Genomic DNA, 24,743 nt, shown 5'->3' with positions numbered 1-24,743 from the left:
TCCTTCATTGCCACTACCTTATTTGGCTTATTTTATTTCGCACTTATTATCTATTTTAAGGTAATTTTATTATAACGGAATCTATATAAAGGAATCTATTATAAGGTAATAAGCTAAGAAAATATTCTAACGGCCACCTGACATACATATAACGCTCTTCTTCATGAAAAAAGTGTATGTGCCTAGGTGAACTACGTGTAGACCATTGAAATCAGTATTCAGATATACTAGAATGTTTGGTTCTTATGTAGCGTGTCAGCAACTTAGAAAGACAGTCGCTGTCAACGTCATCACAGTTGGCGTTGCTAATGATGTCACATAAACACGATTTTGGAGCGGCCCTTGGCTTACGGAGACATTTTTGTGACGCAAAGCTGAAAGCAAAAAGGACGTACTGAACAACGCAATGAAGCGCCAATAATGCGATGATACTGCCTAAATGGGTGTCAACCTTTCACTGCTTGGAAAAAAAGGCAGTATGAAATAAACTGCTTCGTAGTATTTATATTTAGCGCTGCAGATCATCTTCCGGAGCATTTAGACTAAATTACAAAGGATATAATATGACGTTTCAGTGAGAGCCCCTTGTAGCTGCGGAATGCACTACATTATTTCGGGAAGAAAGGTCTCAGGTAGCACAGAATGTGGGGCCCCAGTAGGTCCGATGTAGGCAAGTGGGGCTGGGGCAACCATCATAAAACCTGCATCAATCCCCGATGGGGCAAAAGTGTTCAAGCCCCATTTGGGCTTGCCCCTGCTCCTCCTGCATGGGTCCCATAGCGGTGTTTCTTGGGCTAATGCAGAGCACATTCCTGCCTCCAGACCACAAGGGTCCCTTGCCGGATATTTGAGGGCAATCCAACCTAAATGTGGGCTTTTTATGGGAAAGCCCTCGTAGATCAGAAAGGAGGCCGCCCACATTAAATCTTTTTGGGACCAACATCGGCCGTAGTGGGGCAAGAAAACGGACATACCCACATGCTGCCCCAATCGGCACCTTGTAGGTTACTTGAGGGCAGGTGAAATATGAATAAGGGCTCAATTTCGGCAAGCCCTCGTGAAGCCCAAACGAGGCAGCCATAGCTAAACTGCTTTAGGTCCCACATAGGCTGTAATGGGGCTGGAAGGCGGGCGTGCCCGCATGGTACCAAAATCGGTCCTTTGTGGGGACTTTGAAGGCCCGTGCAACAGCAGGTGGCCTCTAGGTTCAAAAACAATGTCCAGCCCAATTGGGGCTGCCCACACAAAACTGCTGTAGGTCCCACATCGGCCGTGATGGGGCTAGAAGGCATGCGTGCAATTTCGTAATCATTGTTTCCAACCTTTATTTTCATTAGATGTTGCCCTAAATTACTATTATAGATGATTTGTGTAACCGTTGTTGCCTTGTTTAGTCGATTAAAAATTTACATGGCTTTAGTTCTCGCGCTCATGCAAATCGCGCTAGAAATACTAAAGCAAACTGATTGCTAACTGTTGCCTCTTATCTGGTTGCTTTGGACAGCCTGCAACTCGTAGCACAATATTACTGTTCAGAACCCACATCTCCATAGCCTGAACAAGATGTACAGGGACTTGAATATTTGGGGGCTGGGATTTAAAAAATTCCTATGCAAAATCTACTACCCCATTCGAGCTGAAATAACGTTCACAAAGTATAAAAATATCGTCTACGTTATCTGATAAGTGATTCAACATCGTTACTTGCCTAGATTTTCCGAAATCGAGGAAAAACTGCTCTCTGTGGCGGGCACAATTTTCGCAGAAGAGAGTCGAAACGCTGCTTTGACATGGTGCCTCATCTGTCGGGCAGCGAGGCAAGCGTGCCAATGGCCGGGATGGAGCTTGCCTCGCTGCTCGACAGATGACGCACCATGTCAAAGCAGCGTTTCGACTCTCTTCTGCGAAAATTGTGCACGCCACCGAGAGCAGTTTTTCCTCGATTTCGGAAAATCTAGGCAAGTAACGATGTTGAATCACTTATCAGATAACGTAGACGATATTTTGATACTTTGTGAACGTCATTTCAGCTGGAATGGGGTAGTAGATTTTGCATAGGAATTTTTTAAATCCCAGCCCCCAAATATTCAAAATTCTGTACATGAAGTCATTTCGGCTAGATGAATGTTATGATTTATTGTAAAATTTATTATTGTGGCTGTTTAGAAAGTGCAGACATGTATAAAATAATTACTTAATTATGTGCATAAATATTGATTGGGAAAACTTAGACTAGGGCTTTCCATCAATTTCCTACGTCGGACCCCTATGAGAATAATGTGGGCAAGCCCAAGTGCAGCTAGCCCTATAGAACCCGCATTGGTCCTATGTCATTATCTGAGGGGCTAACTGAAATAAAAAAACATGTTCCTCCAAAGCGGCTGCCCAAATCGGTCCAAAGTAGGACCATCGCGGGGAGTTGGCGGGATGTGCCCTTTTAACAGCGCCGGAAAAATGTGGGCAGCCCCGCAAGGGCTGCCTGCATCCGGCCCCTAGTGGGGCCCATTGGAGCTTGTCGACAGCCCCCTTTGGGCCTACGTCGGCCCCACTTGCAGCACCCACATTGAGCCCATCGGGGCTGTTCTGCACTGCCTACATCGCGCCCACCGGGGCCCACCTTTCAGAGCCCACTTTGTGCTACCTGCGATATATTATGATGCATCCAAAGTTCATTCCAGTATATAAAGTTTTATTGCAACTTCGTAAGCTTATGGGGTGACAAAATCCTGGAGGGGTTAATTTCACCTTTGACTTCATCTGGAATAACTTCAGCTTTGGTGAGGACAGCTATTTTGTACCCTGGGTAACAAGCAAGAAGTTATCCTTCAGATGCGCTTTTGAATAAAAACGCCTTTTAACTCGCTAGAAACATCGCGCTGTCTCATCTTTAGAGGGCTTACCCTTTACGTGGCGTTTTCGCCAGCAGAAGCATTGACCGCTAAAAAAGCACTTTGTTTTGTGGTTTCCACATCATGATCATCTACACGCTGCTTTAAGTCTACAGTATTTTTCTTCACTGACAACATAAAAAGTGGCCTTTTCTGCTAGCTTGGTAGGCATTTAACACTTGACATTTTGCAAAATTAACTACCCACAAATCACGTATCTATACGGGGGTTTATGCAAATAATACATTTTATCTCAAGTAATAAAATAGTAAATGTGTCAGCTTTCGTCTGTTCATGTACTCAATTCGGCATTGTAAATATTTTATAACTGCCCAAAATGTTTCGAAATTATTTCTTTTTACATTGCATGCTTACCTACAACAAACACGATGTTGTTCTGTGTTCAGCCAGTGAAATAACGAGATCTTAATAAAATAACTGTTAATGGGGGATGTGAAATGTAATAAAAGTCCTGGCTCCCCAGCGCTTTAAGCATGAAGTCTGAAGTTTACGAATGCATTCCGTAACAGCATGTGAAATCTGTGCTGCCTTAGCCGTAAATAATAACGGCTGTATCATGCGTCCGCCTAAGTGAGGGTCTAAGCATTCAAGTTGAAGGTGTCTCCTGAACGATTACCACAACGCGCATTTCTCAAGCCTGCTGCTGAACTGAGGCGGTGAGCTTGCTTCCGGTGCTGCTGCTTTTACTGCGGCCGCCTGAGAGGCCGCAATCTGCCGCAATACAGAGGCACTCTAGAGAAAATTCAAAATATTTTACCGGGTGCGATTTTACATGGGGCACGGCAGGGCTCTAACCGCTTAACATTCTGTGCGGCAGTATCACACCACATAACAGTAACGAGTTGGAAGCTGCTGCTCGTTACAGCAACGCCTCAAAAATGGGAGGGTGGTGTGAGAACAGACCTCGAATTCCAAGCTTTACGCTTTCCAGACTCAACTCCTGGGCCATGCAGATACATTCGTACTACTTGACCTGATCGGTGTTTACATCTTCTCTAATGATATTTCGTATAATGCGGTGGCCTACGGCTATTAGCTAATGGATACGAGTGTGGTAATAAACATTTTTTGAGATCACTGCAGAAATGCGTAAGCCGTAGCGTTGCTGTTTTGTCAGCGAGATGTGTCAGCGGGCTTTCGCGAGTGATAGATTATGAGTTTTTCCTTTCCTATAGATCAGTTATAAAACGCCGATAAAATTCGATGCGTTCAACTGAAAGCTGATTTTGTTCGGAGAAGGGCGCGTGATGCACCGCGTGCCGCCGCAACGCTCAGGCTTGTGATTTCTTTACTGCAAATTCTGCAGTACTCTCGGAATTTTTCGACTGCATTTAGTTGATTACTTTTCTTTGTAGGTTTTCTAACCATTCCCACCAATTTGTGCCCGCAAACGAGACCCCTTCCCGCTCGTTCGCTTTCGAAGATTTCAAATTTCCCGCGACCAAAAGTTAGACCTACGTCTTCGGAAGTCGAATACCACGTGACCCTCGTTAGAACTCCACATTACCCCTCCCAGCTATTTCGACGTCTGACTAACTTAATTGCTCTTATTATTTAACTAGTTACCCCACATCAACAATTCAGTCGTATGCGTACCTTTCCTTGACGCTCTATCCAAAAAGGAAGTTTACATAATAAATGTTTTTCCTCCTCCTCCTCTATCCAATGGTAGCATTCATTTCTGATATACTAACTCGCTCTTCTTTTACAACGCCAAAAAGGTCATGACCATGCGAAACTCGCTTTCTTAGCGTTTATTAAGGGACGTTTATTAATGTAGCAGCCCTATAATATAGTGCTGCTACATTAATAAACGTCACTTGACAGACTACACATATTTGAAGGGGTAGGCAATACCAATATTTTATGCGATTATCCTGTCCTTGTCAAAGCGGGGTAAACGTTATCGCAAGCGTTTCAATCTTATCCACTATCCACTCATTTCCCCTTTAGTTGTCTGCTGTGTCAGTCATGCTACATTTAGTTTTTTGGCATCCATTTAGACACCCTGAGCGATCATTTGTTATCTATAGACTTCTATTGCAGGCCATGACCATGCCTCTTTCTATCTCTTGATTTCGACTGGAATTTCGGTAACGTGATTGCCTTCTGAACGATGCTTCTCACGTTTTGTCTCCTACCAACGCCCGATAGATAACCGTTTTCATAGATTGCAAATTTGGATTATTTTAAGCCGAGCACGAAAGGTTTACGGGCAAGATTCCCCTAGACTGTAGTAACGCTGCATGCTTTTCTTGACCTAGGTTTTTTTCTCGGTGCTAAGTTTTCTTGACTTAATGATCGCGCATCCTCCGCAGTACTAATTTCGCGCTACACCTCAGCCATTCCACCTATCCACTACAAGTGCGCCATGTTAAAAGCGAATGATTATTCGTCAAAGGTAGCCAGCTATACTCGATGAGGCCAAGGCCACGGTCGATAGGTGGCACAAATTGACCCCGCATATATCACTTGAATACCTCCTATGTATTCCAGTGTGGCCACAGGCCCGTTCCCGAATAAGGGGCTGTGAGCATGCGTCCGAGGGGCTATGACATGCGTACAGAACACAACTTCCAGTAGAGCAAGCCGAGACAAATAATGATAAGTATTTAGATATGCCTGCAGCCTTTCCCTGCGTTCAATCTACCACAAAATGGCCGCCACTGTGATGAATCTGCATTCTCTCTGTGGCACTCCTACTAGAGCAGCCCACTCTAGATATACAAACACAAAGTTGGTTGGAGCTTCCACGTTACTCCAGCTCCATGAACAAATCTGCGAACAGGGTACGTTGGCCGAAACTGTGGATACCTTTGTGGTATGGATGCACTTCGAGGCTCGGTTTTGGTTCACTACACTGTGGGCGTAGTCCTATGAATATATACCAAGCATTAGCTAGACGAAAGGCCTTCTAAGAACGTCTGTGTATTTTAAGGGCAACAGCTATCAAGGACACAACTTCCCAGTGAAAACCTAACATGCACAATATGTTGCTCGAGTTTCTACGGTGTGTGGACCTTGTCATAAATATCGCCCTTTTGTGGTCGATGCATCACGACGAAATTGTAGAGGCATTAGAAACCGCATTAGGTATCTGTGGTCTGCATCACATGTAGGTCGCGACGTCAAGATACACCCTGCACACATCATAACTTTATCCCGTCTACTTAAGAACCAGGAAGAGAGGTGAAGCTGTGCAGCATATTCACGCGGTAGCGTTAAGGAGCTCGTGTCGCAGAAAAGCCAGTGTCGTCGGCGTCGTTGGCCGTGAGCGATAAATCCTGGCATGTACTTCATAAATAAAAAGCAACTTCCAAGATGGGCTGGGTGGGAATCGAACCAGGGTCTCCGGAGTGGGAGACAGAGACGCTACCACGCAGCCACGAGTTTTTTTTTTTTTTTATTGCCTGCTTAGACATACATCGCGACACAAGAAAAGTGAAAGAACACTTGAGAAGAATGTACATAGCGTCGGTATGGGCTAAAACTTCTAGCATAACCTTGACTGATGTAAAGGGGCTAAAAACTGTTCATGTGCATAAGGGGCTCAATTCTCGATACCCATTCGGGCACCGGGTACACATTATTGTGGGTTGCCACGAACGCCGCAACGGATTCGCAGTAGTACTGGCCTTGCATCAATGTCGGCGTGTCGCGCTGCCATGCAGGCTTTCCATATACAGTGCAATCCCATCAGCATTACTGCGTCGAAAGGGACGCCTTCATCATTTTCCACAGCTAGGAAACGAATTCCTCGGGGGTCTAGTGGCAGGTCTTTTTTCAGTGTTCTTTGCAGTATGTCCCAAAAGAACACGTCACCCAAACACTCCAAGAAGAAGTGCTCGACGGTTTCGGGCTTTCTGCATAATAAACAATACACACCCCAGGGAACGTACGGTCCCTTTTCCTCCATCCAGGTTTTTACCTCTAAGGTTTTGGTGTGGAGCCTAAAGAAAAAGGACTTTGCGCCTGGAGCCACATGCATTCTCTTTACGCGCTTTAAAACGTCGCTACCGGGATTGGCACTGTACATGGTGCGATACCGTGGTACAGGAAAAACTACGTCTTTAAGGTCCTTGTACAACTTTTTGCGCTTTACTACAGCTAAATAATCGCGTCAGAATCGCGCACTTAAGAAATTACAGGCCGCTACGACCTCCTTGAGAAAAAAAAACAACACGTGCTGTTACGTGTTCGGTAGAAACAACAAAATCGGGTAGGAGTTTGCTTAATCTGATCTGTAACACAGTGCGTAAAAAACGGTCCTTCACGTCTCGAAGGAAGCAGAAACGATTAACTGCCTGCCGCAGGTATAAATGCGACAAGCCAAGGCCTCCATTACCAACACTACGGAAGAGGTTTGTACGGCTTGTCCTCTCCCATACCGACCCCCACACAAAGACAGCGAATATGCGGTGAAACTTTTGCACATTAGCGCGCGAGCAGTGCAGAACACTTAGCACATACCACAATTTACTAACAAAAAACACATTGCACACAGTGCTGCGTCCGAATATGGACAAGTCCCAACCTTTCACCCTCTCCGTCCTGTCACGCATTTCCCCAACTTGATTCCGCCAGTAGGGCTCACTGTCGCGGTAAAACTCTAACGGAGCGCCTAGGTACTTCGCCGGTGTACTAAGCCATTGCATGTTGGCGAAAGTACCAGGGGTCTTTGGCCAAGTACCATGCCAAAATCCAAGGCACTTAGCCCAATTGACAGCACTTCCGCTGGCAGCACAGAAACGCTTCACAATATCCACTGTTTTCAAAATGCTCTCATAGTCAACGCAGAAAACCGCAACGTCGTCGGCATATGCAAGGAGGTTGATCTCGGCTTGCTGTAGTTTGAAGCCTTTGATACTGATATGATACTGAGGCAAAGGGGTTCTATGTACATATCAAAGAGTAGAGGCGAGAGGGGGCAACCCTGGCGCACAGATTGTTGCACCTCGATGCGCGCTCCCACCGACTTGTTGATTATTTGCCGCGTCGTGCAACCACTGTACGCCATTTTGACACCCTCTGTGATGTGTGTTCCGACGTTTACATGTTGCAAAATGGTAAACAGAATTGCATGTGGCACTCGGTCGAACGCTTTCTCCAAATCGAGCTGGAGCATTGCGACGCGCATGTGTAGAGCATCGCAGCAATCCAGCACGCGTCTCGCCGTGTGGATGTTCGTGAATATTGATCGGTCTCTGATACCGCACGTCTGATGTGGTCCAACTATATCCTTCATAACCGTTTGAAGTCTTTTAGCGAGTGCTTTCATGTATATCTTATAATCAACATTGGTTTAGCTAATAGGACGATAGGCATTCACTTGCCTTAATGCGGCTCGATCATCTGTTTTGGGGATCAGAACTTTATGAGTGGACAGGAATGAAGGCGGTAGACGCTTTCGTTCGTAAGCATCATCTAAAACTCGAACCAATATAGGCGCTCAGTGCAGTTCAGTCGTTCAGTCGTGTCCGACTCTTCGTGATCCTATGAACCATGTCACGCCACGCTTTCCGGTCTCTCATTATCTACCTAACATCGCATAACTTCATCTGCAGTGCCTCGAGGATGCCATCTAACCATCGCGTTCGCTGCCTACCCCTTCTCCGGCGACCCTCAACCTTTCCCAACATCAAATCTTTCTCCAGCGACTCCTCTCTTCTCATCAGATGACCAAAGTAGCTGAGCTTTAGCTTTAGAATTTCACCCTCCAATGAGCAGTCAGAGTTTATGGTCGACAATATCGACTGATTTGATCTTCTGGTAGTCCAAGGAACTCTCAAGAGTCTTCGCCAGCACCACAATTCAAACGCGTCAATTCTTCGGCGGTCAGCCTTTTTCACAGTACAACTCTCGCATCCATACATCACAACTGGAAAGACCATAGCACGAGTTATACGGATCTTAATATAGGCACTAGTTCCTGCTTAAAAGCTTTGTAAAAATTGGCGCTTAATCCATCTGGCCCCGGGGATTTCCCGCGTGTTAAGTCGTCAAGTGCCAACTCTATTTCATCGGCTGTAATCGGGCGCTCTAACCTCTCTTTTGAGTTGTCATCAATTCTGGGCATCAAATTCAGGAATTCTGCTTTAAAGCTGTTTGAGTCGACCCCTCTACTCATGAGTAAGGCTGTATAGAAAAGTGTGAAAGCGTGCTCGATGTCCTTTTTTTTTTCTTTTACGATAACTCCGTCCTGCTCAATTTCAGAAATCATGTTCTTGCTGGCCCATTTGCGTTCCATTGCCAGGGTCCTTTTAGTTGGGGCCTCACCGGTTATCTCTTTTTCTGCGCTTGCTCGAACAAGCGCCCCGTGATAACGTTCGATATCTATCTGCTCCAGCTTTTGCTTGAGTTCACAGATATCGGCCTTGAATGTGCCGGGGGCTATATTTTCTTCATTTATCAGCATTTGCAAGGTTTTCCGCAATTCTGCCTCATACTTATTCTTCGCATGCTTTATGGCACTGGCTCGTTCCAATGCCTTCATTTTTGTTATTTGTTTGAATGTTTCCCATTGCTCGCTTATCGCTGTAGCTGTATCGTTCTGAATTTTTTCAAGCATAACTGACACCTGTTCTTTGAAAACATCGGCATCCAAAATTTTCGCGTTCAATTTCCACAGATCCCATATGAAGATTTCCTTTTTTTCCTTATGTGTATTGTCAACCCTTACCAGGCAATGGTCACTGAATGAAACAGACTTCACGTAGTACTCACGACAAAGCGCAATCAGTTCGGCCGACACGTACACCCTATCTAATCTGGCATGACTTGCTGCTCGAAAATGCGTGAAGCGAACGCACAGCTCTTTTCCTAGGGATTCTGCCACGTCTTCGAGCCCAAATTCGTCAGTTATTTTGCTCAATACTGCCGTGCTGGCGTCTCTGTGCGGTGTAACACTCGCTTTATCACGCGCCGGTAGCACGCAAAGTCGCCCATCAGTACAAGTTTTCGGTCAACACTCACAAAATTTTTGAGACACTCAAAAAACTGTCGTCTTTTCTCGAGCACATTAGGAGCATACAAACATATCACCCGCCCCTCTACTGAGCCAAAACCAAAATCGCATACAACCGTGCGCCCCGACATGTCCGTCTTCACTGCCTGTACATCCAGCCCCAAATGTTGCCGAACAAAGAGTGCACACCCCGCAGATCTCCCGACAGCATGACCAACACACGCGTAGTACATTGACGTGAAAGGGAGCACCATACTCTCGGTCTCATCGTCGCCGTCGATTTTAGTTTCCTGTACAGCAAGGATGTCTATATCTTATTCCACTGCAAACCTATATAACTGCCGTTGTCTCCTCCTCGCTTTAAGCCCTCGAACATTGATTGTGACGAGTCGCAAGGACCTATCTGGTAGCGCCATTATGACTCAGCCACGAGTTCGATGCTTGAAAGCGGTACAAAAGCGCTTCTAGTGAATGCGGTGTCGCCTTAGAAATTTGCCGTAGAACGTTATACTGCGGTGTATATCGGTAATTATGAGCATGTAACTTACAGAAGTCGCAGTTACACGAGTAGCGAAGTACGTTTCCGCTACATTTCTTCTGCGCTCTGCGCACAGGCAGAGCCATCTTGCGGCAAACACAGAAGAACCCCTCCTCGCAATGTGGGGCGCTGCTCCGACACGTGGCGCGCCACTCGCCCCTGAAATTTCGCCGTGCACCCTCACGGGTTGTGGAATCAAGCGTCTTTCCTTTCTTTAGATCAATATCTTCGCTCACCCGCTTCTCCCCTTCGGGCCGCGCGGGTACCGGTGCGAGGATGCCCCAATACCCTTGCGTTTAATAAGTTTTCTCGCTCTCTTCCCTTCCAACATCCAGCGTGCGTCACTCGAACAGTGGTGTTTAGGCGACGCGGCTCCTCTTTTCGCTCACAGCGCGATTGCTAGGTGCAGCGTCTGATGCCGGACGCCTCTGACGTGATCGCTGCGCCGTAGCGCAGCGGCGTACAGCGGAGATGCAATAGAAGGCAGACCACAGGAGGCACCAATTGACGAATTCAGAAGGGATGCCAATGCGGATGATGCAGATACGGGTGCTGTTCACACTACCGCAATCATAGCGTGATGACAGTGCTCTTGAAGACAACGAACGACATTCATCCAGGTGTGTCATGCCAGAAGAGCGATTTGAAGGAGTCGAAAATGACTTACACTACGATGAGTGAAAATGCCAGTTGATGTGTTTGTGTATGTGTGTGCTGACTGACCGACATACTCAGTGCGTGTGAACGCTAAAGGAACACGGGAGCAAGAAACGTTGTAGTGTACACAACACAGTGCGATAATGTAGATTGTGAGAAGCACTTGTTTGAACAAATAATTAGAAAAAAGTTGTACAGTGCACTTAGAAGTGTTGAGTATGAAAACTATGTCTTTGTGTGACTCAAGAGCATACCGAGCGAATGAGTGGGCGGTGCGAACGAGGTGCAATAACGCTATCGCGTTCCACTCTTGAAGGCGAAGCTTAAGCGTTCTCCAAATTTTCAGAATATGATGGGTTACATACGGCACTTAATTTATATCTCTGACGAGTCGTCGAGCTTAATCACTTTCGTCCTTTATGTAAAAGGGCCCCCGCCCCCGACCGATGTTCAAAGCGCGCCAGACACGCTTATTGTGTTATAAGATCGAATCATACATCAAGATGGGATCACGTACGCCACTGCTGTTTATAGGATGGAAACTCGATGAAGGTCTGTAGCTGTTCAGTATCGTTATCTATGAGGCCTGCTTTGTGAGCGGGCAAGTACTTTTGTCAAACGTACTGCTGCTAGCATGCTTCAAAAGGATGCAGAAACAAGAGTGACTCAACACATCGAGATTCTCCCTGGGATTGAGAATGTTGTTTGCAACTGTGGAAGCAACATTGTTTTACAAAGTTTGCATACACCCCCCCCCCTCTCCCCGCTAAACTGATATTTGGCTTTTTGCCGCATCCATCTTTATGCACTCTAATAAGGTGGCTCACTGCAGTTATGTTCTGCATTTACCAGCATAAGCTGCACATTTGACAGGGAGCGGTTTGATTTCAGTTCTGTCTTCGTTAAGACTACTAAACTCATTACAGTTTATTTGCTAATTTATGACTGCCATGTTCTTAGTTTTCGCTCTCAGGACGACGCGGTTGACGTTGACCCTTGTGTAAGAGTGGAGGTCTCTCAGGCAAAAGTAGAGAGAGAAAATAGGTATTAAAGCATTGTGGAATGTTTCGCGGACGTATGCCTACATTCACTTCACCTGATTCTCTGTATCTATCGAGCGATGCGTTTAAAGACCTCGGGCAACCGGTATAGAGCTACTGACAATTCGGCAAACTATAGTGGAAAATCTTTCGTTAATTTCGTAAAATACTTGCCTGCCCAGGCGGTTTAATTTAGGTACGCCATACAATGCTTAGACCAACCGAAATCTTGAGACTAGTTAGGGGGTTTGAACTGGGGTGGCTTGATAGCTTGTGATTTTATAGCGTAAGCAGTACTGCCCCAGGTTTCAGCCCGTTGTGTAAACCCAGCTGGTAGCCACGTCTGACCTTTAAAGCGACCGCAGATGGGGCCCCTGTTTAAGCCGTCGGGTAAACCCGGTCGTTAGCCACGCCGAGCTGCAGAAGACGAAGAAGAAGCAGCAGAAGAAGAAAGAAGAGAAAGAGAATCTACGTCGGTTTTGCTCACGCAACCTACCGGATTTAAGTAAAGCTAAACCCCTGATAATTTTTTTCACTCGGCACTCTCACCTGAAGCAGCTTTGCCGAGCTCACTGAAAGCATCTATAACTTCCCAAATACTCATTATCTGCTCCTGCACTACATCGTCGTTTTCGGACCAGTGATCCGTCGCAACCTATTATCGATGTCACGACACAACGAAGCACGATGGAACCAGGGCAGGAACTCCCTTCCACAATACTGGGGCTGCTTAACAATACAGCCCGGCGTTCTTCTTATAATAATATTTTGGTTCTATATTGATAATTGTTTAAAGGTACCAGCTAATTCTTTTATAGTGACGCATTGGGTGCTTGTGAACAAGATTAAGGCGTCTTGTCTGGGTAATTCCGACCCCAGCTTCTAGGACGATCTTTGATATTGCTTTCGACGTGTGGCGCTGAAAACTAATATTCAAGACTGTATTGCTGTGCTTGTGCAGCGAAGAAAAACGCTAGGAAATGTTAACACTCCCTATGGAATTATTAAGTTTTATTACATTCCATGCCCTATCTCTGGGTGATGCCTATGCATTCCATTCAGTACTCGCGCGTAGTTCAAGGGCCTCATTGGAGTTATTTGCGTCCCGTGAGATGTTAACGCTAGACTGATAAGGTCAACTTCCTGAGCAAATTGCGCGTCGGTGCTGTGAGCGAGAAATCAAGGGCATAACTTTGGGCATTGGAAGTTGGCTAGTGACGTGGTCGGGCACTGACTGGTCAGCGCCTTGCATGACATTACGCGCAAACGTGGCAAAGCCAATTTTGGTGGTGCTGCTAACTTGGGCTTCTCCTTGGAAATGGAAAGATAATGAAAAATAAACCCACCGGTGCCCTTCGAGCCGGAACCAGACACGCTGCTCCCTGGCCATTTAGGCTTTTTCGTACGAGTTCAATTGGGCATACAACACCAAATAAACACCCGAGACCACTATGTAACTTGTCACCTAAAAAATGTTCCAAATCGCCCCCTCCCCCCACCAAAAGAATGGGGGAAGAAATTTCTATCTCTCAGCTCCACCTTCGGCGAGCCATGGCGTGCACGTTCCTCACTTCTACTATCTGCCATGGCTGGTAGGCGGTTTGTTAGGCACACTACGGTGAATCTGTCAAGTAATACGCAAAATTCGTGAAATGATATTAAAGAGCTGCGATTTCATACCTACGCAAGTTAATGCATTCTATATAGGATTCTAGATTAGGCTTTCTGAGTTATTGAGGATCAGCAACTGAAGAATATTGCATTTGGGTTTGGCGTGATTAGACACGTGCACCTGATAATAAAAGAACAATATGTGAATGAAAAGATTACCAGGCATTGATTATGATCTCAAATGCGCACACGTTTGCCACGCAAGCTATGCTCCAGTGCGAGGTGATGTCTGCAGGACAGATATTTTTGGAGAACTTATTGGAGAAAAGAATTTAGAATCATATTTTTGCACTTATGCTGTCTGTATTCGCTCAAGTTAAAACCTAAGAAATGGTACCTTGATACTCCTAAAATGTCAGTGTTTTCATACCAAGCCATTTTTTTGTTATGTGCTAACAAGGGTGATATTGTTTTGCAGGTTCGTTCTCTACAAGCTGCCAAAGACAAAAAATCCCCGTGGGTATAGACCACTGGGTGGAGGTGAAATGGCCTACGTGGACAGCAATACCAAAGGGATATGGATATGGTTGCAATCTAATATATACTTTCCTATATATAACCCTATTAAAAACACATTAGAACCTATCTATGGCAAGACTAAAGATCGTGTAAGTCAATGGACAGTCCGATATTTCCCTCATTTCTGCGAGCAGTTTGAAGCTGAGAACTCCAAACCACTCACCTATTGCATATGCGCTTTCTAGCAGTTAGTAAGTGCCATCGCACATTGTCTTGATGACACAACAGGTCCCTCTCCTATTGTGTAAATGTCATTCATGAAGATGAAGCGGAACATGCTGTTTGTTTTCAGTTTTTATTTTCACCATGCCTTCTGAGAATATATGCCCTTCACAACTCTTGAAACATTAGTGATGGTTCTAGTTTGGAAATTACCGACAGATGACATGCCCCTAGCCTCACCTAAAACCCTCTAACCATCTCGAGAATATAAAATTTTTGAGTGCGAATTCGCATTTCTACAATTCCATGCAGGAATTGCTCAATGGTCCCTCCTAAACACCCTTCTTCATTTCAGCTGGAAGCCGCATTCTCTATCATGCCTTGATGTTTCCGCGACCAGCTATTCTGTTTTTTCAAGGAACGAAACTCACACTTTGCGCCATACGAGAAGTGACGCCTTCTGGGTGCCTTTCCGCAATTTGTTTCATGATATAGGCTTCTCCTTAGCCTTTCTAAAAATCCCTTTTGACTTTTCGTGCTATATGGCGACTGGTTTGTCCATGCTTTCAGACGTTGCTTTTGTATGCTTTATATAAACATGTTGCCGGTTTTAATGCCGACGTTTGGATGCTGGTTCTGTGTCGCAATCCATTCGAACTCTGGACATGAATCGCTTAGCAACAGCTCCCTGAACTATGTTCTATTGTAGTTCATTGACCTTATTCAGAAAACGAAAACTCGTCAGTAGTACAACCTCCTGCTATTCTACGTCAAAGAAATAGAGCCGACAGCAAGGATTTTCAACCTGCGTCCCACCGGATCATTTTCAGGGTTAGTTGAGTTTTGCTAGATAAATTCCCCTAAACCCTTTCTTGTCGCCCGCGAGGACAAGAGAAGGGGGGGGGGGTTCTCTCTTATACCCATATCAGCGCTATGTCCTTGTATTCTTTCGTGCCTCAGTTACGGGCAGCACCTTGGCAGCGGGACAAGATGCTGCATGAGCCGTCCGCACTTTTATCTTTTGGTGGCAATGCTTGTGGCAGCGGCTCACCCGGAAGCCTTGATAGCGGGCGAAGTGTTTCCTCGGTCATCACACGATGTAGTCATATGTCACAGAATATGATGTTCACCTGGCCACTTTTTTAAAAGCACCGCGCGATCATCGACTGTCTGATGCTGCTGTGCTGGGGGACATAGAAAATGACAAGGCACGCAAGGGCAAGGGTATGCCTGCAATACCTGCTGCTGCAGTGAGCGTCATCTGCTAAGCTGCTAAAATTATTGCGACGGAGACCCTGCCCACAATCAACTAGTATGCACTGCACCCCAAGAAAATGGGCCGCTTATTCTCATTCGCTGCATATAGGGCGCATTGTATCTGTCAAGAAAGCACATTTGCAATGAACAACGCAGCATGCGCAATAACTATCTGCCATCGTTGCTTGTGGAAAAAAAAATTGTCGAGCACATTTAACACATGCAACCTTTAAATAAGAGACGAACTCCTCGAGACAGTACACACAGTTGGAACTGGCGACATGTGTAATGCTTGGAACCTTGCAACTTTGCACCGTACAAACTCACACGCCTTCATCGAACAGAACAAGCTCTCAGAACTTGGACACGAAACCTTAATCGAGGGGTTGCTTCCGATGGAACAGAGCAGCCAAACAGACGACAGTCGCTCGAGCCGCACGATTGCAATGAACAACGCAGCATGCGCAATAACTATCTGCCATCGTTGCGACATGTGTAATGCTTGGAACCTTGCAACTTTGCACCGTACAAACTCACACGCCTTCATCGAACAGAACAAGCTCTCAGAACTTGGACACGAAACCTTAATCGAGGGGTTGCTTCCGATGGAACAGAGCAGCCAAACAGACGACAGTCGCTCGAGCCGCACGATTGCACCCCAACAATCGTGCCCTATTCAAATTTCCGTCTAGTTTCGCCTCGGCGCCGCCGCATAGGACAGTCGACGGTCGCGACGCGCTGTTAATGAATTGGTCCCGAGTACTTGCCCTGTACAGAGTCGTGACGCACGCAGCGATGCGTGCTGACGGACGTGGACTAGTGAGCGTGGCGATTGAATGCGTAGACAGCACTGCGAGGTTAGCTGAAAAAAGCCATTACATAAAAGCGTTCTCGTCTTATTGGGCGTGTATGCGGTCGTTCCAATCGTCTAGTTTGTGCGGAGGGGCAGTGTTGCCACCAGCCGGCCTATATGTGCGACGAACGTGCCCTACCTAAAGAAGTATAAAAGTGCGCATCCGCCGCACAGCCACCAGGGTAGGGGCAGCAGTTAGCAGTTGAAAACTGGGAAAGGGTTCGCATGGTACTGTGCTCTGCTCAGCCAGTTTTAGTTTCCTATAGAAAGAAATCGGTAAGAAGCGAACGCCCCTAAAGTGCCCAGCTGTGCAAATGACTCAGCGATACAAGCAACCGAGGGCCACCAAGTTCCGACCTCTGTGTAGCTGCGTGGTTTGGCTTGCATGTGCTGCGCTCTACCGCCAGTGACAAAAATTTCGGGTTCTTTGCGTTGCGCCCTGCCTCCCCCCCCCCCCCCCCCCTAATTTGGTCATTATTTACATTCTGTACGCTCTCCTGTTCTTTATATTTATTTCCAGCGTTTCAAAATAAAACTACATTACTAGCACTGTTGGATGTCTATCAACTCAGCTGCATCACAGCCTTTGCCAAAACCCTTTATTCCACAAAGGGTTACAAGTGCGTTTTTGACGTCCTTTGGTTTTTCGCCAAACGAATTCACAAAGCGACTTCTGGCCAAACATTTCAGAAAAATTCGGTAATGTCATGAAAGGGGAAGGTCAAACTAAGTAAAAAGTCTATATTTTGCACTTCCCGGTACCATTAGGCGCAACGTTTAAATACCTTTGGCAGCTCTCATTAAGCCGTGATATTATTATACAAATTCGCCAATATACTTTAATAAAAGGCAAGCGAAATTAAAGGATAACTACTTATTTTGTCTATATCGTAATTTTTGCTCTTAATTTATTTTACTTGTTCATCAATCGGGCAGAAATATGAGCTTGCGCTTTGAGTATTGCTGCTATTCATGATGAGTTGAATAATGCTTGCCTCTGAATAGGGGAATTGTCTCTACTATGATATGCTGTGTACAATCGTGAAGTCGTTTACAAAAATAATATTTACGCCATGCAAAATATTCAATTACTACAGAATGTTGCCTTCGTCGCATATAATGATCAGCTCCCAAAACATTTCAATGGAACAAGAGGTGGACATTCCAAAGGTGAGTGCAGCGCATTTTGTAAAATAAATACAAGTATTTCTGTAATTTGAACAATATTATCCTTAGTAAATACTGTGATGGCCATTTTTATTTCACTTATCCGCCCTGATGGTGGTATTGAGCCATTTGCTGAAACACGAAATCACTGGAACCTTTTTTTTTTGCAGAGCAAATTTACATCAGTACCAGAATAAACCCCGTGTTAATGGAGATTTGGAACGTGTTATTGTGTTCACTTTTTGAACCTAAAATATAGCTAAACAACTTTACATATTTTCATTATTTCTTATTTTCCAGAAGGTGTGATCACAAATTAGAGCACTATATCTTTAGGGCAAAATTTTATTATTTCCAGATATGAATTAGGATTTAACAACGTGATTCTACCTGCTAATAATGCCATTTACGTTCAGAGAACGCGTTCGTCGAAACATACCACTCTGTAAATTAAGGATTGCGATTTTGCAATATTACAATCAACGCGTACCTTTCTAGCTCTACTTTGAATCTTAACTCGGATTAAAAGGAACTTGTATTTTAGCTAAAGATTTCTTGCGCCATGAAAAAAATGAAATATCTTGAAAGAAATGTGGAGAATTTGAAATGTTGGTAAAGCTCAGTTATGCCGTGTTGGCTTATCTCAGTCAGTGTGTAATTTGTTGCCTGCTATCTTCCAGTAAACCTCATTGTGTTTCCCTCAGAGAACCTTCTTTCAGAAGTCGTCTTTGTAAAGATCGCACTTGCGCCTCATAATATTGTTACGCGGAATATCCACAGTCCAAAAGCTATCCGCACAACTAACGTTGATGGCAGCACCGATTTCACCCCCCTCAGGGTCTTCTTCCTCTGGGAGTCTGTCGCACTTCGTCATCCTCAGCACGATCAGCGAATACCACAAAGTAACAATACCACCCTTCGAAAAAGCACAGTCTCGGTGCCTTCTACGTTAGCGAAAGAGAATGTGCATAATAGGTCTTCATACAGGACACATGCACTATTTTTGAGGTTGGCGCTGTGGACGAGGACTTCGGATACACAGATTCAACTTCGTAAGTGACGTCGATCACGAGGCGCAAAACACGGTAAGGGCCTGTATAACGGGGCCAACGTTTTTCACACAGGCCCACGCGACGGCATGGGAGCCACAGCAAGATGAGTGATCCAGGAGTGTAGTGAACATCACGGTGGTGACTGTCGTGCCGGAGCTTTTAGAAGCATTGGGATGCGGAGAGTCTGGCGGGAGCTATCCGGCGGGCATCATCAGCGCGGGTGACGGCATCACTGGCATAAGTACTGGTGGTGTCTGCCGCAGGTAAGGAGGTGTCGAAGGGCAGTAACGGGTGTCGACCAAATAATAAATAAAATGGAGAGGATCCAGCGGTAGACTGGACATATAAATTGTAGGCGAATGTCACAAAGGGTAGACGAATGTCTCAATCTTGGTGGTCGTCAGACACATACATGGCCAGCATGTCTGTGAGGGTACGGTTTAGACGTTCCGTGAGGCCGTTGTTTGGGGGGGTAATAGACGGTAGTGACTTTGTGGCGGACGGAGCATGAACGGAGAATTTCTTAAACCACTCGCGACAGGAAGCAACGGCCAGGGTCAGTTAGTAGTTCACGAGGGGCACCATTATGAAGAATCATGTTTTCCAGAAGGAAGTCAGCCACGTCTGTGGCGCAGCTGGTCGGGATGGCTCGGGTAATAGCGCACCGCGCAGCGTAATCGGTGGCGACGGCGATCCATTTATTTCCCCGAGGAGGAAACTGGGAAGGGGCCAAGAAGGTCAACGCCTACACGGGAAACGAGTCAGTCGGTATGGAGATCGGCTGCAAATGATCTGAAGGCAAAATTGTTTGTTCTTCCGACGCTGACACAGTTCAAATGCGGCAATATATTGCTGGACAGAGCGGTAGAGCACCTGCCAGTAGAAACGGGTGCGCAGACTGTCGTATTTGCGAGAGACACCCAAGTGGCCAGCCGTGGGAGCATCATGGAACTGTTCAAGGAAGGTGGAACACAGGTGCTGGGGAACGACGAGCAAACGGTGTGTGCCATCTGGTGGCATATTACGTCGGTATAGGGTGTTCTCGTGGAGCACAAATAAGGCGTGAGATGGATCAGGGTGGTCGGAGGTAAGACGGAGGATAAGGGAATGCAGCGAATAATCTAAGTGCTGTTCTTCGGCAATATTACAAAAGACCGAAACAGTTGTCCGAGTCGGTAGGACTAGGGGGATGACGGGACAAGCAGTCTGTATCCTAGTGAAGCCCACCGGACTAGCAGACGTCGAAAAAGGTATAGTTTTGGAATGTAACGCCCAGCGCCCCAAACTGCAAGTAGGATCTTTGAGAGAGGAAAGCCAGCACAAGGCATGATGATCTTTTATAACAGTAAAAGGGCGGCCAAAAATTAAGGGTGGAATTTTGTAATAGCCAAAACAAGCGCCAAGCACTCGGTCAGTGAAGTATAATTTTGTTCAGGAGTTGATAGGAGGCGGCTGGCATACGCAATCACCCTTACACGGCCGTGTTGTCGCTGAGCGAGTATAGCTCCCTATGCATGGCCACTTGCGTCGGTGCGGAGTTCAGTATTGGCGGATGGATTGAGATGGGCCAAGACGGGTGGAGTAGTGAGAGAAGCAATGAGCTGCGAGAAAGATACAGCTTGTTCAGGCCCTCAAGACAATGACACGGCTTTCTTGAGGAGGTGGTTGAGATGACATACAAGGGCTGCGAAGTTCGGCACAGATCGTCCGAAATAGGAACAAAGGCCAAAAAAACTTGGAACATCGCTGGATGAACGCGGAGTGGGAAATTCTCTGACGGCACGAATCTTGTCAGAGTCAGGCTGAACGCCGATACATTAAGCAAGTGACCAAGGACTTTGATTTTTTGGTCTCCGAAGCTGCACTCCATTCGGTTCAAGTCCGGCGCGGCGAAAAAACTCAAGGATTGCAGAAAGGCGAAGTACATGGCTGTCATATGTAGAGGTAAAAACAACTACGTCGTTAAAATAACACAAAAACGTGGTCCACTTGGAGCCTCTGAGCAAAGAGTCCACCACGCGTTCGAAGGTTGCTCGGGCATTTCAAAGGCCAAAAAGCATGACTTTAAATTGATAGAGGCCGTCAGGGGTCATGAACGCTGTTCTCGCACGGTACGTCTCTCTCGTCGACAGAAATCTGCCAGTAGCCGGAACGTGCAAACTACCAAACGCGTCGTCGATACGCGGACGAGGATATACATCCTTTTTGGTTATCTTATTCAAATGGCGGTTATCTACGCAGAATCTCCAACTGTTATCTTTCTTCTTGACCAACACCACAAGGGATGCCCAGCAGCTACTGGAAGGCTCACTTAAATTGTTCGCTAACATCTTCTCGACCTCCGTTTCAATGACGCTTCGCTTGGCAAGCGGAACGCGATAAGGCCGTCTGTGAATATAACTGGTGTCACCGGTGTTAATGCGGTGGTGGTCAACTGTAGTTTGACCCGACGGCCAGGCACCGAAGTCAAAAAGGTTACTGTAGATGAGCAAAAGCTTGTGAAACTCAGCGCCGAATTCAGGTTGGAGATCAGCTGCAATCATGCTGTTAAGAGCATCAGGACGCAATGTGGAGGATGAGGGAGTGGCTGCAGAGACGCCAGTTGAAGGATCTGTAGTCAGAGCTGAAATGGCACGATCAGGGATTGGGGAAAACGCCGCTAGTTAATTTCTCTCTGGCAGAACTTAAGTTGAAAAGCTGAAGTTAAGTACAGGCAGAGTGGTGCGATTCTGGGAGATGTGCACCTTTAGATGAAGAAGGGTGACCGCCGCTGCAGCATGACATCAGTAATGGGACACGAGAGATAGTCGCCGTCTTGGACGGGTGGGAATGGCGACATAGGGATCTAGGCGGCAGTTTCAGGAGGAAGGCGGCTAAACTGTGCTGATCGAAGGCTCACCTGTGTCCACGCTGTGTCCAGGGGTCTTCAGTGCAGAGCGGAAGGTAATAAAGTAAAGTAGGTTGGTAGAGCAGTCAATTATGGCAGAGTGGTCTGTCAAGAAGTCAATGCCAAGAACAACGTCGTCGGGGCATTCGTGCAGGAGAGTGAACACCACTGCGACATGACGGCCAGCAATGGTAACTCCCGCCATACACATTTCAACCACGGCAGCAGGGCTACCATTGGCGACGCGAATTGTGGACGAGACGGCTGGCGTATGGACTTTCTTGAGGCGACAGTGAAGTGAGGAGCTGAAAACGGACTGTTCGGCGCCTGTACCAATGAGAGCAGGAACGGGAATTCCATCCACAAGGACGTCGATACGGTTATTTTGTAGGGCCGGGGTAAGCAGAGGTTTTTCGGTCCGGGTCATAAATGTAGCGTCACCTCCGGGAGCTGCATTGGCTAGTTGTCCGGTAAGTGGCCAGAATAGGACGATGACGAACTGCGGCGAGGAAGAGGAGAACGCGAACGTCGTATTTGCGGGGATGGTGAACGGTTGGCAGCGGGGACAGTGGCACCGGGGTCGACACGGGTCTGGTCGGGGCAAGTTGAGGAATAGCGAAGGGCATAGTCTCTGCGGTGGTCGACGTAGGTGAACTGGCGAGATGGCGCGTAACAGCTGCTACGGCAGTGACGAAAAATGTGGCCAACGCAAGAACAAAAAAAAAACACTTGGGGTGGTGGTCATGGGTACGCCATTCATTTGGATTGCGGTACCGATATCGGGGCAAGAAACCGGCGCTGGATGAGGCAGCAGCAATCACTTGAGGGGAAGGTCCGGCGTCCACGGTGTCTGTGGCACCCGATGAACAACAGCCTGAATGAGTGATATAGCAGCAAGGGTGTTGTCGGGTGTATGCAATAGTTAGGCTGCGGAGTCATTGCCTCAAGCTCTTGGCGGACAATGCGCGTCAAAGTACTGTCGTTAGCAGGCGGTCGAGAAGTCGGAAGATCGATACAGGAGTGCTAGCAGCCATGTTCGGCAGCCGGTCGAAACGGTGGGATATGCGCCTCTGTTTCGCTTACTCGAAACGTCGGTACACCGTCAGTACAGAGTCCATGGTGGAACACTTCTTGCACAAGGGAAGGTTGAAGGCATCGTCGGCAATGCCTTTTAGTATATGGCCGATTTTTTCCTCCTCAGGCATGCCTTGGTCAACTTTGCGGCATAGAGATAGGACGTTTTGGATGTAAGTGAGATAAGATTCACTAGACGTTTGGCGCCAGAGGCGAGCGTTTTCTTGGCGGCAGTGTGGCGGCCAATAGGTTTTCCGTACAGGTCATGGAGCTTCTGTTTGCAGATATCACAAGATGTTAGGTCATCTTCACGGGTTTTAAACCACACCCGTGCGGTCCCAGTCATGTAAAAGATTAAATTCACGAGCATGAGTGTGGTATCCCTCCTGTTGTGCTTGCTCAGACGCTCTTATAGGGCTAGCCAGTCGTTGAAATCAAAGCCGTCGGTGGCGCAGAAGGTTCCGAGGTCACGAGGATGGGTCATGATGACAGCAGGTGCGGCAGCCGTACAGGTAGTGGCGTCTGTAGTCATTGTGGTGGTATCGACGTGGCAGCTGCTGCGGAAATCCAGTTTGTCACAGGAGATCGAATGAATTCACCTCCGCAAAGAGAAGCTATGTGGAAGATCCACAGTGCGAAATCTGTCCGCACAACTAACGTTGATGACCGCACCGATTTCACCACCCTCTTGCGCCTCGTTCAAGCTTTCATCTGCTCCTTCATCACCTACTCTGGACCCTACTTATGTCTCACTCGTGCCGAAAGCGAACGGCTAGAGGCGTTTTTTTGAAAAGCGTACAAGACGGCCCTACATCACGAGCTCGTGGCTCTAGGAATCTCCAATACCGTGAGCGAACTGATCGAAGCAACCCTCACCGCCCAGTATGAGCGCCTCTCACTGACACACGCTGGCCGAGCGGTGCTGCAGCAATTCGGGATCTCCCTGCCGAGAGCGGCCCCAAGTTATGCAGAATTTATAACGGAATATCGCCGAACTCTCCGCATCCCTCCCAGTCCTAACGTATGCACGCGGAACACCACGACGAGAGACGGGCCGACCGGGCTCGTAATTTCTAGAAACCATTTATTGGACGTCCGGACGTTACGTATGCGGACGCCTATCACCATCCATCAAGGCCAGCGATGGTGGCTGTTGCTCCCGCCCAACACCGCAGCTAGTACACAGCCTGCAGTATCGCAACGCAGAAACAGTCACCGCAGCTGAAGAGGTTGCCATTGCGCTTGCGATAGCCGACCCTTATACGAAAGTCGTTATCAGTGATTCTCAAAAGGCTATCCGCAACTACGATGCTTGCCGTATATCTTGCCAGGCCGTATCTCTTACCAGAACATTCTACGTTCTACAGCACCCTCTTCCACATCTCGCTTAGCTCTTTGAGCTCCAGCCAACGGGTCGCTCAGCGGAAACGCCCAGGCTTCCACTCTCGATCGAGATCTCAGCTGCCGAGTCGAGAGTATGATCAGCCATCCTGCTTCCCCTTACGCTAATATCTCACGCCCTTCTCTGCTCACCTCTTACACGGATATACTCAAGCGCTACCGACTCCATAGATGCACATATCCTCCCGCACACCGCGATCTAACAAGACGCAAGGCCGTCCAAAGGCGCAAACTACAAACTGGCAGCTTCCCACACCCCCTCTTATACAGGACGGTCTTTGCGGGACAGATAGCCCCCATGAGCAAACACTGCTCAACTCCGGCCACTCTCATACACATGGCGTGGACCTGCACACACACTACAACACGGACAACTCAAACACCCCGGGGACTTGGGAGTCTCTCCTGCGTACTTCCGAGCCAGCAGACCAACGCCGGCTTAATCAGCGCGCGGTGGAGGCCGTGACATCCCAAGGGATCCCCGCCGACATCCTCTAAGCCGGCGCGACCGATCCTTTGACTGATCCCCTGTGTTTGGGCGCAATAAAAGAGTCGTCTTCCTCTGGGAGTCGATCACACTTCATCATCCTCA

The 24,743-nt window shown here is 47.1% G+C and overlaps 1 protein-coding gene across 1 annotated transcript in view; it reads left to right on the top strand.

Annotated features, from left to right (window-relative positions):
• The window catches only part of LOC146170762 (cell-death-related nuclease 7-like), a 74,456-nt gene that overhangs the window by 1,041 nt on the left and 48,672 nt on the right, over nt 1-24,743 (top strand). The window contains exons 2-3 of the mRNA XM_084586795.1: nt 14,198-14,387; nt 17,668-17,740. Coding sequence (XP_084442921.1) covers nt 14,198-14,387; nt 17,668-17,740 — 263 coding nt within the window. The remainder of the gene's footprint in view (nt 1-14,197; nt 14,388-17,667; nt 17,741-24,743) is intronic.

This window comes from Amblyomma maculatum, unplaced genomic scaffold, assembly GCF_055883805.1.
Source record: "Amblyomma maculatum isolate TAMU_Amacu unplaced genomic scaffold, ASM5588380v1 scaffold_53, whole genome shotgun sequence".
NCBI lineage: Eukaryota > Metazoa > Arthropoda > Arachnida > Ixodida > Ixodidae > Amblyomma > Amblyomma maculatum.
This window is presented reverse-complemented; position numbering and strand designations above follow the sequence as displayed.